The 17,585-nt window shown below is 31.1% G+C and overlaps 1 protein-coding gene across 1 annotated transcript in view; it reads left to right on the forward strand.

Moving 5' to 3' along the window:
• The first annotated feature begins 1,819 nt into the window (after window positions 1–1,819).
• LOC106475492 (ADP-ribosylation factor-like protein 6-interacting protein 1) overlaps window positions 1,820–17,585 on the forward strand; it is a 19,578-nt gene continuing 3,812 nt past the window's right edge. Inside the window, exons 1-5 of the mRNA XM_013936173.2 lie at window positions 1,820–1,920; window positions 5,124–5,272; window positions 6,533–6,652; window positions 12,776–12,893; window positions 14,269–14,353. Of these exons, the coding sequence (XP_013791627.1) occupies window positions 1,858–1,920; window positions 5,124–5,272; window positions 6,533–6,652; window positions 12,776–12,893; window positions 14,269–14,353 (535 nt within the window). The 5' untranslated portion in view covers window positions 1,820–1,857. The remainder of the gene's footprint in view (window positions 1,921–5,123; window positions 5,273–6,532; window positions 6,653–12,775; window positions 12,894–14,268; window positions 14,354–17,585) is intronic.

Genomic DNA, 17,585 nt, shown 5'->3' on the forward strand with positions numbered 1-17,585 from the left:
AAGTTTAAGAACTTACTACACTTAAACCCGGGGTTCGATTCCCGTGATACACAGAGTACATTGTGTAGTTTTATGCTAAAAAGCAGAAGAAGTATTTTTTTAAGTAACTGGAACAAGCCAACTATGTACATATATCAAGAACAAGTGCATAAAAAATTTAAAAGAAAATTCAGGAAATGAGTTAAAAAAAGCAAATATTTATAGAAATATTTTAGGAACAAAAATAAATCTTAACAAACGCAAGATCGATGAAGCCTTTGAAGATTTACAGAGGAATTACAAGAATGCTAACTCACCAAGTAATGAATAGTGGAACATACACGAAAAATCTCACTTATAATAAATAAATAACTTTTCTTACACTGAACTAACTGACTGGCATTGAACACATATGGCTGATCACTAATTATTCATATTTATGTCATCCTCCTTGTCTCTGTATGTTATACAAACCCAAATCTCGGTTTATAACTTTCATGAACTTTCTAGATCTCAACATCATGCACCTTCTAGCAAACATTTAAGTTAAAACATTGAAAATATAGCTTGCAACAGTAATAATAATGTTACGATAGCGCAATTCACGTGACGCTTACTAACACGTAATGAGTATCTAGAACTTTCGTGAAGTGTTTGCCAGACGCCCTCTATTTTGTATATATATGACCGGCAAGAAGTGACGAGAGAAAATAATTGCAGACAGAGAGATATAGAGACAGATAATCGAGTCAAGCGCGGTAGTAAAGTGAGTGAATTGTTGTGAATTATAGCGTGTGTTAAGTTAAAATGACTGTGGAAATTAAGTGTATTGCAAAGTTGTATTGAGAAAGAATAAACTAGTTTTATTTAAGAAAGGACTTGTATCGCTGAAGTTCTCGGAAAGAATTTCTACGAAAAATTAACCAACGAACACAGACATAACAATATTAAACGTAATTACCAGGTAGTGATAACTCGCTATTAATGATTAGGCGACAGAACTGATATTTTTAACGCTTTCAGTTTTTTTTTTTAAATATTAGATGCATAATTGTTTTCTACAGGTATCGGACTTAACACAAGCCAAAATACTCTCTATAATCAACTTCAATTTCCACGGTTTGATTGATAAAAATAACTCCAGGAGAAACTTTCCATGTTAGTTTTAGCATATGGAAACCAAACAGTCGTCCACTACAAATCACATGCAAATAAGCAGCCAATTAAAAATACGAGAACTTGATATGTTTAATGAACAGTAGGAAAATCCAGCATTCTGTTACATTTCTTTAAATCATCAAAAAAAACAAAAAAAACAGAACAAATAACTAGTTAAATGTACCATCTTTTCAGCTGAAACCAGTTTACAGAATTAAAGAGGCAGTTTCTAGAGTTTGGGATAATGCACGTATTTGTGTAAACAATTTATTCTTTAAAGAATATTTATGCATCCCTGTGCATCAGCGGTATGTCTGAGGGTTTGCAATGTTAGAAATCGGATTTCGATACCCGCGGTAGGGCAGAACACAGATAGCACATTGTGAAGTTTTGTTCTTAACAACAAACAAACAAAAATATTTATGTATACCAACTTATGAATATAAACGTAAAATATCTCCACCTATTACTAAATATAAAATTTTACAAAACCTTTAAAATACGTTTTGGTAACTTTTAATAATAGATTTGTTAAAACACCACACACATTTAAACTCTGCATATTACTACTAGTTTATTGTGTTCGCTAACTATTGACCAAACAAATCGCTGAAATTAAAATATTTACTTATGCAATTGTTAAATATTCCCTTATTTGTTGTATGTGGCAATGAATATTTGATCGATCTGCCCTTTCTTAGTTAAGAGCTGCATGACAAAATGGCAGACGAGGCGGACTGCGTTTCTGGTACCGAGGGCGTTACCCATAAATCTACAGATGATGTAAGTTAGAAGTTTTTAATATAATTTTAAAGACACAGTTCCTTCTAAAACTTGTTTATGTATACATTTTAAAGTTATTATCCTTCTAAAGTATGTTTTATTTCAAGTGCTTTAGGTTGCCATACCATAAAAAAAGAAGGTATCACCTTTCGTGTCCTTGTCATTTAGGTTCTGCAGTGCAATGCCAATAGCTAATTCTGCAGCAGAAGGAAGTTTAGAAACCGGCTCTTTCGCTCTATAATTGTTAACAAGTGCTAATTAATAAAAGGAAGTCTTGTAGCGCAGGGCAGTAACTTGTAAGAAATGGAGATAGATCTCTGGAAAACATAATATATATATATTACAATTTGCATACAACACTACATTACAACTTGCAAATTACATTTTTCTTTTCCATGGGTCTGTGAGAAAAATTTCTAAACATAGCACTACCGAAAACCTAGGCTATGGTAGTTACAATTATAGGATTTGCCCTTGTATGTATATAAGTGACAAAAATGTTAAAAGTTTACTCTTTGATAATTTTGTATTACAATATTTTTATGCCTTCTTTGAAGTGTTATTTCACTCCTGATTTGTTAGGTTGGTTGATTTTGATTTTCTTTATTTATACCATTATCCAAACTTCCAATTTTTAGTTAACATTATTAGTGAAAAATTAAGCCTCAGTTATTTAGTATATTAGAAAGTATTAAAATATATAGTAGCAATATAATCCTTTTTTGAACAGTTTTAGGCATTTTTGTGTCCTCCAGTGGGACAGCAGTAACCTTAGAGACTTATAAGTTATAACACTAGAATCCAGGGTTTCATTCCTCACAGTAGAGACAGCAGATAGCCTACTGTAGATCTGCTCTACATAATGCAAAAAAAAAAAACTTTTATTTGATTCATAGAACAATATAAAAATGTAATATTAATGTACAGATAGAAAACTGACATTTTCATACTATGTTATGGTATGGTAATAGTTTTTTTTGGAAACCTAGCAGCATAAACTATAGTGAAAATAATTCCATTAATCTGTAAAGATTTTTACTCAGATAAGGTAGTTTGAGAAATTTTCATTACCACTGACAATTCTATACCTGTGACTATTGGCTTTATCAGTGTAGATGTAGTTTGAACTTGTACAGAACATTCTTTTGGGGGTGTCAGACAGACATTATTTTTCAATATTTGAAGTGCCTACCAGATCCCTTTGGTCTCTGAGCAACTAAAATTAGTCATACAGGTTACTTGTAATAACTTTTCTTTGGTATTACTTTTTTTTTCTTCTGGTATAAATATCTAGATATGTTATCACACACACACAGAATTTCAAATTCTTTAAGAACTAATGAGTAAATTTTGAGTACAAGTTTCTCTGTTTTTTCTTCTGACTTTCAAAGTAAATGCCAGAGATGTAATTCATTGTACAGGTGAATGTTTTGTATGCTCCGATAGGCATGATTGCATGCAAGATAGCAAGTCTTCCAGTGGTAGCCTAGTCATGTTGAATGTGAGTCATGGTGCATGTTAAATTGAGTTTTAAAAGACAAGAACCAATAAGATTTGTAGTTTGCTTAGAACAGAAACAGACAGAACAAGCTCTTCAGTGAACTTTTGTAAAATCATAATGGTTGTATCAGTATATATCTGAGAGAGAGAACAGCTCACAGAAATTGCTTGTAAATATTCTTTTGTAGCTTCTAAAGACAGTTTATTCAATAGGAATTTAAATGAGCATCACTGACAAGTTGGTAAGTAGGTTTATATGTGAATATATATTATATTCACACACGCTATTCAAAATGAAATGTTCATGGACTTAATGAAGGGTTTGAAGTTAAAGCACCAAAATAACATGAGGAAGAAAGTACCAAAATAACTAGGCCCTTTCAATATACTGGTATTTAATATAATTATATTTGTATAATTTTAATCAGAATAAAGATTTTAATGTTTCAACTACAAGCATTATGTTTGCTGTTGGTTTGTGATTTTTTTATGTTCATTACCATAAGAAGAAGGTTCAGTGTTTTAATCAAATACTTTGTGATAGGGAGGAAGAGGCTCATGTGGAAAAGGATATCTTGGTTGATGAATGCTGTGTACCTTGTATTTCAGAAATTGTCTATATTCTCATAGAGATTGATTAGTATGTTGATTGCTTTTGAGATTGGAGAAAAAGTTGAGAAGTTGATAGGAAATTGTTTTATTGGTACAAGCAAAGAGTTATAAATGAGCATATTTAGCTGAAACATAGCGGCTTATAGAATGGCTCTGAGTTTTTTTTCAAAAACAAACTTTTAGCTCATAGCTCTGACATGACTTGACCAATTTGTGATCTAATCATCATCAATTTCTTGCTTAATGTCATCGGAGTCATCTGTTGAAACTGTTATTTTTTACTGAGACAGTTTGCTTCCAGACAGTTGACTGATGGGAGTCGGTGTTTAATTCTTTATGATCATGCTCTAAGTGATTGGTGGTATTTCCTATAAAACACAAGAAAGTACTGAACAAGAATATGTAAGGTGTGATATTGTTAACAGTCGACATACGAGTATGTTTATATTTAGAAAAGCAGATTTATTACTATTAGAAATATTGATTTATTTTTGACAACCATGAAATATTTTTTCCAGCAACAGAAAATGAGTCTCGTAAATTTAATAGTGGTGCGTTGTGATTTAGAATTCCTTATTTCTAAAAATATTAAACTTGCAAACCAATTCTACAGTTAATTCAATTCGTGGCCTGTGCAGCCGATATCGATGTGATAGGTGTACTCACAATGTAAACCAACCTTTGTATGCATACAATTTTTGACAAAGCTTACAACTATTTGTTTTTTTTATTAAACTATCATTTAAAATTTATTATGGGAATAACTATCAAGCGCCTGGTCGACTTGCAACAAATGACCAAGCGTCGATATAATCGATGATTGTGCACACCACTAACTGTTATTCCTCTTTTTTTTTCAATTTTCCTTCCAACTCTCAGTCTGGCCACTGACTATCATTTCTAGTAGACTGTCTAAGCACTTTTTCCATAATATACTGACACGTGGAGGAGACCAGCAGACATAGAAATGTTATAACATTCCAGTTGGATAAGATTAATATTATTTTTTATAACCATGAGTTCAGTACTATAGAACTGGTAAATTTGAATTCTCTGAAAAAGGTATAAACAATAATATACGTCTTTTATAGTGTCTTACCAGTGGAGATGATCAAGTGAAAGACATTAAACGAAAACTTGAAAGTTGGAGAGAAGTACTTATACCATTACATTCATTCTTGATTTGGAAACAACCCTATTTTCCTGCAATTCTTGCTGGTGTGGTTATCTTGATGTTTATGTAAGTTTGACTTGTTTCTAAACTCTTCTCTGTACTCGTGATACCAAATAAATATTAATGTAACTCGTGTTTTCAATTCAGTTTGTATGTATTACTGTAAAATGTGTTCTTGCTGATCAGTGGTTTACCTTTTGGCATTAGTTGAGACATGAAGAGGATAAACCAATAAAAATTATTAATTTTTAATGTTTCAACTGATTTCCTATTTATACATTATAGTAATTTCTTCATTTTATAATGTTAAAATATTAAATTTAATAGAACATGAGCCAAAGGTATATGCTTTAATTCTGAATATCTAGCAAGTTTCAGACATATCTTTATATATATAGGAATTTCTTTACATCTCAGGATGTTTGTGTATTTAATCTCTCCCAGGTTCCTTCTGACATACAGATTCCTTTCTTTGTATATCTTTCCAATCCAATATTCCATGTTTAAGTGCGTGTTTTGTGATAATGGCTGTAAATTTAATTCTACCATTGAACAAGTTTTTAAGATGCACTAAAATCTTGAGCATTAACTGAACCATTAACTTGAAATATAAACTGTTTGTTTTGTACACTATTATATATAGTATTGTGAGTGATGAGAAAGCTAGTCTTGGTTTAAGTTTTGTTTGAAATGTTTTATTTGTAATTACTACAGTAAAACAGACTGGAATTTCTGAGTATGGTGAATAGGTTTTCATATTTTACTGAATATTTGTGCATGTTTGATTTGTTTTAGAAAGTGATGTCTCTCTGTAGCAGTAAGTAGACAATTTTTTAAGCATTTTATAGCTTCTATTCCAGTATCAGTTTCAAACCTTAGCTTGTTCTTTTGTGTGTGTTCAAGTTTGCCTTTCTGGAGATTGTGTGAAAGTTCATTCACCCAGAAAACTAAAAAAAGCAGTTTGAATACCTGTAGTTTGACTCATCTAAAAAGTACCCCTATTATATTATTTTATGATGTTTTATTATACCTTATATTCCATAAGACTTTCATGGGTCTTCAACATCCCACACCTTGAATTTGTACATACAATTGCCTAAAACTATCTGCAGTCTTGCTGATTTTTGAATAACAGTATTTAATGTGTTATGCTAGAAGAATGACATGTTAAAGATTTGTTTTTTACACATAGTTTTGATATGTAGGTGTGTGTGTGTGTATTAGAAGACAAAAGGTTAATAAAATATCTCTAGTTATAATTCTTTTTATCAGTTTGTAAATATTGCTTCACCTGGTATGGTCATTTTTTGTATTTGTCCATTTCAGTCTTTTGTGGTACTTTGAACCTTCTGTGTGCACTAGCCTTGCTCTAACTGGTATTATTGCCTGTATCTTGGATTATGCTGTACCCATTGTTATTACAAATTTCTTCGATCCAGCAAAATGGTAAGTAAGAGAAAGACTTTACTCTGTTTTAAATTTACAATGTATAAAACGTTGTTTGGCCTGAAGTGTTTGACAAAATGAATCTCAATTTTGTTGCACAACACCATTAGCATAATAAATATGGTTTTACAGTATTTTGCAATTAAAATTTAAGGAATCCATTAACTGGATCATTTTTGGTAAGTTAACTTTTTTCTTCTGTTTATCTCTGTTAAACTGATAAATGAACAAAATGTGAAAGAGACTGAGAGATGATCTTTAGAGAAAATATTGGGAAACATGGTTTGCAAGTGGACTGTTCTAATGGTACGAGTGTATGCATGCTAGTATTGTAACAGACTGTGTGCCAATGACTTTATGTAATTGAAGGAGGGATAGAACAGGCAAGAAAAACACAAATGTTTTAGAAGGCAAGAATTAACCCTCTTTATAGGAGTATTCTTTTCTGCGCATATCACAAGGTTTTACTAAGTTACATTCAAAATTTAAATGAACTACTATCTTGTCATGGTATATAAATAAACTTGGCATAAAAATGTAGCTAATAATCCAAATTTTAATATTATTTACATTTTAAGTTGTTAATTTTATAAGGCAATATTTAAAAAATTCCTGAATTTTCCCTAGTATAAGAGTTATGACATTTGCTATCTTAGTGTCCCTCTTCTGTAGTATATTTACCACCCTCCGAGAAGTATGAAATTTAGCGTAAATTACTCATTATAATGTTGTCATTGTTCAGGTAAAGCATAATTTTTATAGCCTTCAATCTTATTTGGTTACAGAGCCATGAATTATATAATCAGACCCCCCTTTTGCCACACCCACCTGTCACATCCTCTTTTTCATAAATTGGCAATAGTTCTATCTGATGTTTAATAATATATTATTTATAACCAATAGAAAGCCAGAGTTTTAATCTATCAAATGATGTATTATGTTACTTTGTTTGCTGTACAGAGAAATGTCTAGTTCACTTCCAGTTCAAACTTTATTCCCATGGGAAATGCATCAGTGGGCTTAGCTGAATTTTTAATGGCTCTTGTTGCATAGTTAGAAAGCCAGAAAAACTGTGATAGTTGTAGGACATTGTCTGCTTTTTGCGTGTTCTTATTCTGTGTTATTTGGTACATTATTTAATTAAATAAACATTTAGTACAGTAGTACCATTAGTATAAAAAAATTAGGGTGAAATTTCATCAAGAGTCGATAGCAAAGAAAAAGAAGAAATAGGTATTTTATTTCTTGTTTTTGTGTGTATTCTTTATTTATTATTATAAAAGTAACTAAAATGTAAAAACTAGAAACTTTATAGGTTAGATTAGGTAAAGTAAAAAATAATAACAATAAAAGATTTTACAAGGGACACTTGCAAGTAGCCCATGTGTTGTGTAATTTGATAGGGTAACATGAGTGACTTACAATTTGTATGGCAAGAATATTAGTTACACACTGTTCAAAGAGCCATAAAACAATAAAATTTAAGTATAAACAAATGTAGTTTCATGTTACAATTTTAAGTCATTCTAGAAAGAAAAGAAGGGGTAATTTACATTTATTTCGAATTGATTTTTGGTGGTTACGAAGTGGGTCAAATTGACCAACCTTGTATAGTTTAGAATAGAGAAAATAACAGATAAAATATAATTTTACTGAAAAAATTCTTTGAAATTTATTTAGGAAGTTTTGACATGGTCTTTACCCTTTACTTGACTTGGCATGGTCTTTAGTCCATTACTTGACTTGGCATGGTCTTTAGTCCATTACTTGACTTGGCATGGTCTTTAGTCCATTACTTGACTTGGCATGGTCTTTAGCCTATTACTTGACTTGGCATGGTCTTTAGTCCATTACTTGACTTGGCATGGTCTTTAGTCCATTACTTGACTTGGCATGGTCTTTAGCCTATTACTTGACTTGGCATGGCCTTTAGCCCATTACTTGACTTGGCATGGCCTTTAGCCCATTACTTGACTTGACATCATGGTCTTTAGCCCATTACTTGACTTGACATCATGGTCTTTAGCCCATTACTTGACTTGGCATGGTCTTTAGCCCATTACTTGACTTGACATCATGGTCTTTAGCCCATTACTTGACTTGGCATGGCCTTTAGCCCATTACTTGACTTAGCAGTCTGTTCTTGTTCATTTGTAGAACATGCCCATCGTATATCCATCTATACAACTTGATCATTTCTTTGAGTGATTGATTGTTATCCCCTTCTTTTTCTGTTAATGTCTCTTCACTTTTATGATCAAACTATCTGATCTTCGTTACCTTTCTTAAACAATTACTGTCAAAACTTCTCAATGTAGCCTATTTCCTCTAATCCTTGTAATGAAGTTTAGAAACTTGCAGGTTGGATTATTGAACCTGGACCTATTGTGATTAAAAATATTGTTTTTGTTTTTTTTAAATGTATCATCTGACCTCTCTTATGCTCATTATGCATACATCATTATATAAGTAGGGTTAACCACAAAGGATAATGACTGTTCCAAAATATTATCCAAAAACATTTCCAATATGGTGAAAATTTTCATTATTACCTCCTGGGAGCAGGTGTGTGAAATCCACAGATCCCAGTTTTTGGGATGCACAAACATATTAGTGGATTAAGTTGCATGAAACTTACCACAAACTTTTTAAAGAATATGTTGTTTCTATATTGGAAAAAGTCATATAGTTTAGTGCCTCAGATTTGAAAGTCACAGTATAAGATGAAAACAGTAGTTGTACTTATAACTAGATTGCTAGAGAACATTTAAAGAATCCCTTTGAGTCATTGATGTTTAGAGATAAGAATGAATTTACACTAATTATTGAATGTAAAATGAATAATACTATCCCACTAAAAGATACTTTTATTAAAGTACCAAAAATATTTGCTTTCAATGGCCAAGGTCATACTAACAGCATTATGTCATCCAAGAAATGTAGATGACTATGACATTATAATCAGATCGCTACAACTAGCAACAAGCTTATGCTATCTTGTTTTAAACTCTCACCCAAAGTAACGCTTAAGTACTGAGACATGTCATTTCATAAAGCAGTGTTGAAATATTCATTTAACTACTATTTCCTTGTCATATTAAGATATGATCAAATTTCCTTTAAAATTTTTCGAGCGTGTTTGGCCTTGCAACAATATGACATGTGTCACACATGTTCACAAACCATGCACCTCACAAGCAGTTCATAGCACACACTTTTCTCTGTCAGTTGCTAACTGCTTATAATGTGAAATGTACCCTATTGAAATAACACCATGTCCAAGTGTAAGGCACCAACAGTGGATCAGGAAAGTGCAGTTAAATAACACCATGTCCAAGTGTAAGGCACCAACAGTGGATCAGGAAAGTGCAGTTAAATAACACCATGTCCAAGTGTAAGGCACCAACAGTGGATCAGAAAAATGCAGTTAAATAACACCATGTCCAAGTGTAAGGCACCAACAGTGGATCAGAAAAATGCAGTTAAATAACACCATGTCCAAGTGTAAGGCACCAACAGTGGATCAGAAAAGTGCAGTTAAATAACACCATGTCCAAGTGTAAGGCACCAACAGTGGATCAGAAAAGTGCAGTTAAATAACACCATGTCCAAGTGTAAGGCACCAACAGTGGATCAGGAAAGTGCAGTTAAATAACACCATGTCCAAATGTAAGGCACCAACAGTGGATCAGGAAAGTGCAGTTCAACATTTAATGATTGGCTTTTGCATACTGTGTCAAATGGATGAAAAATTGAACACATCTGAAAGCAGTACGTAACCATGAATTTATCAATCTGAAAACATTAAAACCAGTACAGTCAGTACATTTGCCTGTATGGTAACTTACACACTGAAAGAAGAGCAGTTTACAGATCTGGCTCAGTTTGTTGATATGTGAGCCACCTTTGTAGCCTCTAGTGCTGATTGCGAATGCAGGTTTTGTTCAACGAATCGGATCGGAACCAAGTTTTCTAACAAAATGGAGGTTATTTATATGTGCCAGCTTATGGGAATAAAATCCTACCTCTCAGCAAATGGAGATATCAACCATTAACGAGATTTACTGTCACTGTAAAATGGAACATTTCCAGCATAAAGACTAATGAGTAACTTGAGTTCAGTATTTCTTATTTAAATTATGAGTTCATAATATCTGCAATGCCCTCGCTTTTATGTTATTTGCTTTTATTTATTTTTTAAATAGTAAACACTATATATTGCACTAATGAATGAACCCTTTAACTATTTTTTCTTTGTTAGTGGCATAAAGAGTTACAACATTTTCTCTCTAGTTTTAGTATAAAAAGACCTAAAATGCGAGCTGCCCAAGAACAAAAAGTAGGACTCAGTGGAGTTTATAATCCACCAAAGAAAAAGAAAATTTCAAGGGAACATTAAATATGGTTATGACATGAATGTGTAATACCAGTGATTCTCAAACTATTTTGAATTAGTATATCCATTGTTTTGACGAGTGAAATACAGTGTGAATGTATGCCTCAAAATCGAAGATTTTATGGTTATGTTTAGTATTTGCATCAATTTTTAATTTTCAAAATCTAGAAATACTTCATAAAATTCTACTTTAAAAAAATAATAAAAATTATTCTTGTGAGGTTACTTTAATTTATTTGTTATTGTGTATCTAATTAAGAGTTTATTTCAATAGAACCACAAGTTTCTTGTCTATTTCTATTACGAAGTTTACAAATATATGATCAGTGATATATATATATATATATATAATGAGACAAAATAAAATTATTTATTATTATTGATTGTTAAAGTTCCATTTTATACATTCAATTAAATTGAACTTGTTTTATGACCAATAAAATATTTGTTTGCTATTTTCTTTTGATATATATATTTTTTGGTTATTGAAGCAGTTATGTAATATGGTAAAAAAAACACATTCCATGTGATTAATAGTGATTTAGGGCTTCGTACTTGCTAGCCCCAAGTATCCATATGTGAAGTTTTTGTTGTAAACAAATATTTCTGTAGGTTTCAAATAGAAGCAATGTATAACATAAATTGAGTATCAACAACTATAAAAAAAATTCCTAGGTCTCTAATTAGTTAAGAACTATTTTAAAGATTGTTTAGGAAATTGATAATGTTCATGTATTATATTTAATGGTGAGAATGGTTGGACTAAGGAACACAGATATAAAGTTTGTCAGGGTAGGAGTCATCTTCAGCTAAAACAGTTTTACTTGTGTAACAGGGTGATTGATATTTGTAATGATTTTCCTCCAGATGTGGAGGAAGTACAGTTTAAATGAAGGCTCGATAAATATTTGAATGATAAGAACTTGTTTTGAGTTTTTTTTTTCAATAGTTAGTGTATGGAACAGTATAGATGGACCAACAAGTCTCTTGTGTCCTTAAAACACAGTTCAAACCTCAAATGTGGTAACACCAGAATACTACTTCCAAACATGATACAATATAAAAATGTTAATTACCAAGTTTACAACAAGTTTTAGTCGAACATTTTATCCATTTTCTCAGCTCGGGTACATTACCATATGTCACAACCCTGTGTGTGTGAAGTATCTACTTGTAAGTAATCAATAAAATCATAGATCAGTTTAAAATGTCTCTAAAAGTTTGAAATATTTTCATTGTAATTCTACAGTGTTTCCTGGAGACATCAGTATAATCTGTGGTAGCAACAAGAATATAGTTTCTAATTCAAATGAATACAAGAAGTAGAATGTAGATGTTATATTTCTGTATTAAATTAACCAGATAACCATTATATAATGTTTAAATTTTATTCTGTAATTAAATTTTGAATGAAGATATACAGTCTTGTACTTAGAGTAGCCTAACGTAGAATCAGTCCTTCACAGGACGTGTAGAAAGTGTATGATGTATAAGTATCTAAAAACTCTACTATACTGGTAAAAAAACACATCAAAATAATTCCTACACACGATAGTCTAAATTCTATTTATTTGGCCTGTTCACAATATAACAGCTACTGGACTGTAATTGTAAAAAAAAAAATGTAGTTAAAAACAAGCAGCCAAAATTAAAAGCATAATTTGTCTTGGGAATGATATTTTGTTATGCTTGATTTGTGAAGAGGAAATCTGAAACTGTCGTTACAGGACAGGAGTACAGGAGAAGAAGTTTGAAGAGATCTGTCAGTCCATAGTGGAGGCACAGAAACAAGGTTGTGATTTGTGGCACTCTTTCTTGCAACTGAGGGACTCAAAGCCGAAAGTGGTAACACTTTTTTTTGTTAAAATATATATATATTAAGGTTTGTAATAATTTACTCTACTACCAAATTTCTTTACATCTCTTTGAGACTTGAATGTTATCCTACAATTGTCCTGGCAGGCAAGAGGTTTATTATATGTCCTTACTGTGGGGATAAATTTAATGGAGTGAGAATAAAAATGTTGTTTATCAGAGTATGTAATGAGAAAAACTACAGCATTATTAATGTAACTATAAAGATGTAGTGTGAGATGTATAAAACTTTCATTTGATGTACAAGATTGGACTCCATTTTGAAACTTCGATTACCAACAATGCACAAATATCTACGAAAGAAACAAAACAAATCTTGCAATACTGAACAATGATGGATAGAAACTGAAGGTCCTGAATGATTAGTACCAGCTCATTCTGTAATTCCATACTGAACAATGATGGATAGAAACTGAATGATTAGTACCAGCTCATTCTGTAATTCCTCATCCATCTTTCTGAAGGACAGAAAAAACTAGTCAAAGTTTTAAGCATAATCTGGTATATCTAGATAATTAGGAAACGAAATCCAAGAGATCGAGGAGGTTCAGTGAAGACAAATGTTTGAAAATTATATTTTAGTGATTTAAAAAAATCGGATAAGCTTATGTCCATTTACCTAAACACAGAGTAAAATCAAACAGATGTTGTTTTATAGTTTTATTATTTCACTAGTAAAACGTGTAGATTTTATTTAGTTTTTACCATATTTCACTAGTAAACGTGTTGTTTTTCATTTTTTACCGTATTTTAATAGTAAAACATGTAGATTGTATTTAGTTTTTTACCATATCTCAGCAGTAAAACATGTAGATTTTATTTAGTTTTTTACCATATCTCAGCAGTAAAACATGTAGATTGTATTTAGTTTTTTACCATATCTCAGCAGTAAAACATGTAGATTGTATTTAGTTTTTTACCATATCTCGGCAGTAAAATGTAGTAATTTTATTTAGTTTTTTACCATATCTCAGCAGTAAAACGTGTAAGATTTTATTTAGTTTTTACCATATTTCACCAGTAAAATGTGTAGATTTTATTTAGTTTTTTTACTATATCTCAACAGTAAAACATGTAGATTTTATTTAGTTTTTACCATATCTCAGCAGTAAAATGTGTAGTTTTAATTTAGTTTTTTTACCACATCTCAGTAGTAAAATGTGTAGATTTTATTTAGTTTTTACCATATCTCAGCAGTAAACGTGTAGATTTTATTTAGTTTTTTTTACCATATCTCAGCAGTAAAACATGTAAATTTTATTTCTTAGGATAGGTAGAATTACATGCTGTCTCCAGTGTTGTAGTTGTGTTTTATAGTTAGAGGAGTTGATATGTATATTTCCAGTACTTTGTGAGTATGCTGACTTCTCTGCTGATCTTGACTTGGATAAGTACCCTGGTGAACAATCTGTTCCTCACATTCTTGTTAGGTAAGTAACTAAATATTATCCAAGGTTTAATTAATTAACACGGTATCCTGCAATATATAACTTGTGCTCGCTGGCTGACATAATTAACATGGTATCCTGCAAAGTATAACTTGTGCTCGCTGGCTGACATAATTAACACGGTATCCTGCAAAGTATAGCTTGTGCTCGCTGGCTGACATAATTAACACGGTATCCTGCAATATATAACTTGTGCTTAGTGGCTGACATAATTAACATGGTATCTTGCAAAGTATAACTTGTGCTCACTGGCTGACATAATTAACACGGTATCCTGCAATGTATAACTTGTGCTCGCTGGCTGACATAATTAACACGGTATCCTGCAATATATAACTTGTGCTCGCTGGCTGACATAATTAACACAGTATCCTGCAAAGTATAGATTTTAGTATACTATGGGTGGGTGGATTCTATCCAGTCTGTATCCCACAAAGTAACCATAAAACAGTTATACTGTAAACTACAATTATAACAAGAAATCACAGATATTTAGTCTAACTAGTTTAAATCTCATAACATTGTACATCTATATATATAATTTTTATTTTATTGACCTTTCATCAGTGTCTGACTAACATCAAGAAAGCTGCAGTTACATGTGCACTCTTGTTACCATATCCAGTAATTTAAAATTGACCTTTAGTCTTTACAAAATGACCTGTCTTGGCTTTGTTCTAGTTGACTAGTATTTTGTAAAATAGTCACATTTCATTTATAATACATCATATGTGTATATACATTATTACTGTTTATAAATAAGTTCATAAACTTATTTTTCTTAAAACATAAAACAGTAAATAAAGAAATATAGAAAATGGTGATCTCTTCTAGTTACAAACTTTGTACTTGTTTACTGCTTGCCATAATTTGCTAAGCCTTGTCAAATTTCGTACATGGGAATGCAAAACAGAATTTCTTTAGGTTTTATATATAAATATGTTATATGAAATAACAAACAATCATATATTACTATATCAATACCACATAATTCACTACAACTTATCAGGCTTAGTAACTAAGCTGTATTTGGGTCTAAAAAATATGATTTTTTGAGCTCTACAATGTCCTACTTTACCACTTCGATTCCACCATGAATAGAAAGGTTTCCCTGTGTAAGCATTTCCCAGTGGCTAAGAAAACCATGTGGGAGACATTCTGAGCTTTTTATTGGTTATACACACATAAGTAACCACATATTTCCAAAAATGGAAGAGGTGGGTGGGGCCACCTTGGTTGATTCAATAAATATAATAATATCTCAGAAAACAGAAAATATAGGAGGTTCTTATATTCTAGCTTGTAAATATTGATAATTTGAGTTTCTAATTCGTAAGAAATTATAGACTTTGTATTTGGACATCACAAACATCTAATTTGAACCAGTGCTGCATTCATCATACCACGTGACACACAAAAATTGATGTTTATCTGTTGTTGTTTTTTAATATTTGCTTTTAAATTAATAAATTGAGTATAGTATAATACTAAAATTTGAATTATAATCTACAGTTTAATACAAAACTTATTGACATAAATTCATGAAATGTTGAATGCGAGTCAACAAACGAGATGACATGCCTTTTGAGCTCCCCTGACCATTGAAAGACCCATCTCAATAGGGTTTGTAGTTTGAGTAAATAATGTCTACGTATCTCCAGCCTTGTTTTCTTACTTTTTTTATGATCCCTATTTGCAAGTTTTTAAATTCCCAATTTTTTTATTCATTTTGTAACTTATTGTTTAACTAGCTTTCTGAGACATTAGAGCCTTAAAATAATTACCTTAGCTAAACAATCTGAACAGCACGAAAATTTTAAAGTGAAGATGTAACATACAATACTTGTACTATAAATAATGTAACATTATATATGATTTGAGAAATTAAAACTTTGTCTTTCTATTGGTTTAAAATGTTAGTGAATTATTGGCAACTTGTGAAAAAGAGGACGTGACAGGTGGGTGTAGTAATTGGATTAAACTTTGTAGTTTGTGTGTCCTTAGACAAAGAAGATTGAAGGCTATAAAAATTAGGCTTTGACTTAGTAATATCTTCATTAAACTCTGTACTTCAAAGAGGAGATAAATGAATTAGAGAAAAAATGTCATTATTCTCGTACACGAGGAGATTGAGGATTTATTTAAATATTTCCTTAAGAAGTTAAACCTTGTGTAATATTATTAGATTTATTAACTATGTTTTGATGCCAAGATTATTCATATACATTAATGATAAAATTGTTTAAATTTTGAATGTAACTGCAAAGGATCTTAACCTACCTGTAGCAAAAGGGTTAATAACTTGGTGTACATTGAAACTACACTAAAAAGCTAGCTTGGTAGTAAACTAACTTCCTGATCATTAGTTACCTATTTAATCGTATTCCACTGATAAAACAAATATTACAATAGTGGTACTGCCGAAATTGTTAAATGTGTATAGTTAGAATGATTCTTTAGGCAGCTGTTTTGATTAGAAATTCCCATTAGTTCTCAACTAAATGGTTTGTTAAAAATGTAAAAATGGTTATTTTTAGGTGTTGAAATTTATAAAGAAAAAAAAAATTTGAAAACATCAGAGAAATGGTAATGATTTATATCTCATCCCATTTTTGTTTTTAAAATCTTGTGGGATTTTAAAAACAAATGATATGCAAGTTTGTCTACTAGAGAAGATAAATCTTAGAGAAACTCTCCTGTGAAAAGTTTTGTTTATTGTAAAAAGACCTGATTTGGCCAGTTTGTAATCATCTTTATTATTACTATAAATATGTGTTACAGGCTACTCCTTAACCCTTTTGAGATGGGTCACGGGTGAAAGGCCATGTCATCTCGTTTGTTGACTCGCATTCAAAATTTTATTGAACTACTATTTCATGAAATTATGTCATAACTTTGGTATCGAACTGTAGATTATAATTTAAATTTTAGAACTATAAATTACTAAATTTGTCAATTTAAAGTAAATATTACAAAAAAAATGAGATAAACATCGATTTTTGTGTCACATGTTATGTTGAATGCAGCACTGGTTCAAATTACATGTTTGTGATGTCAAAATACTAAGTCTATAGTTTCATACAAATGAAAAATTCAAATTATCAATATTGACAAGCTAGAATATAAAAATACGAGCCTCTTATCTTTTCTATTTGCCAAGATGTTGCTCATGTAATAAATCAAACACTGTGGCACCCTGCCTACCTCTTTCCAT

Source organism: Limulus polyphemus, unplaced genomic scaffold, assembly GCF_000517525.1.
Source record: "Limulus polyphemus unplaced genomic scaffold, Limulus_polyphemus-2.1.2 Scaffold8661, whole genome shotgun sequence".
NCBI classification, from domain to species: domain Eukaryota; kingdom Metazoa; phylum Arthropoda; class Merostomata; order Xiphosura; family Limulidae; genus Limulus; species Limulus polyphemus.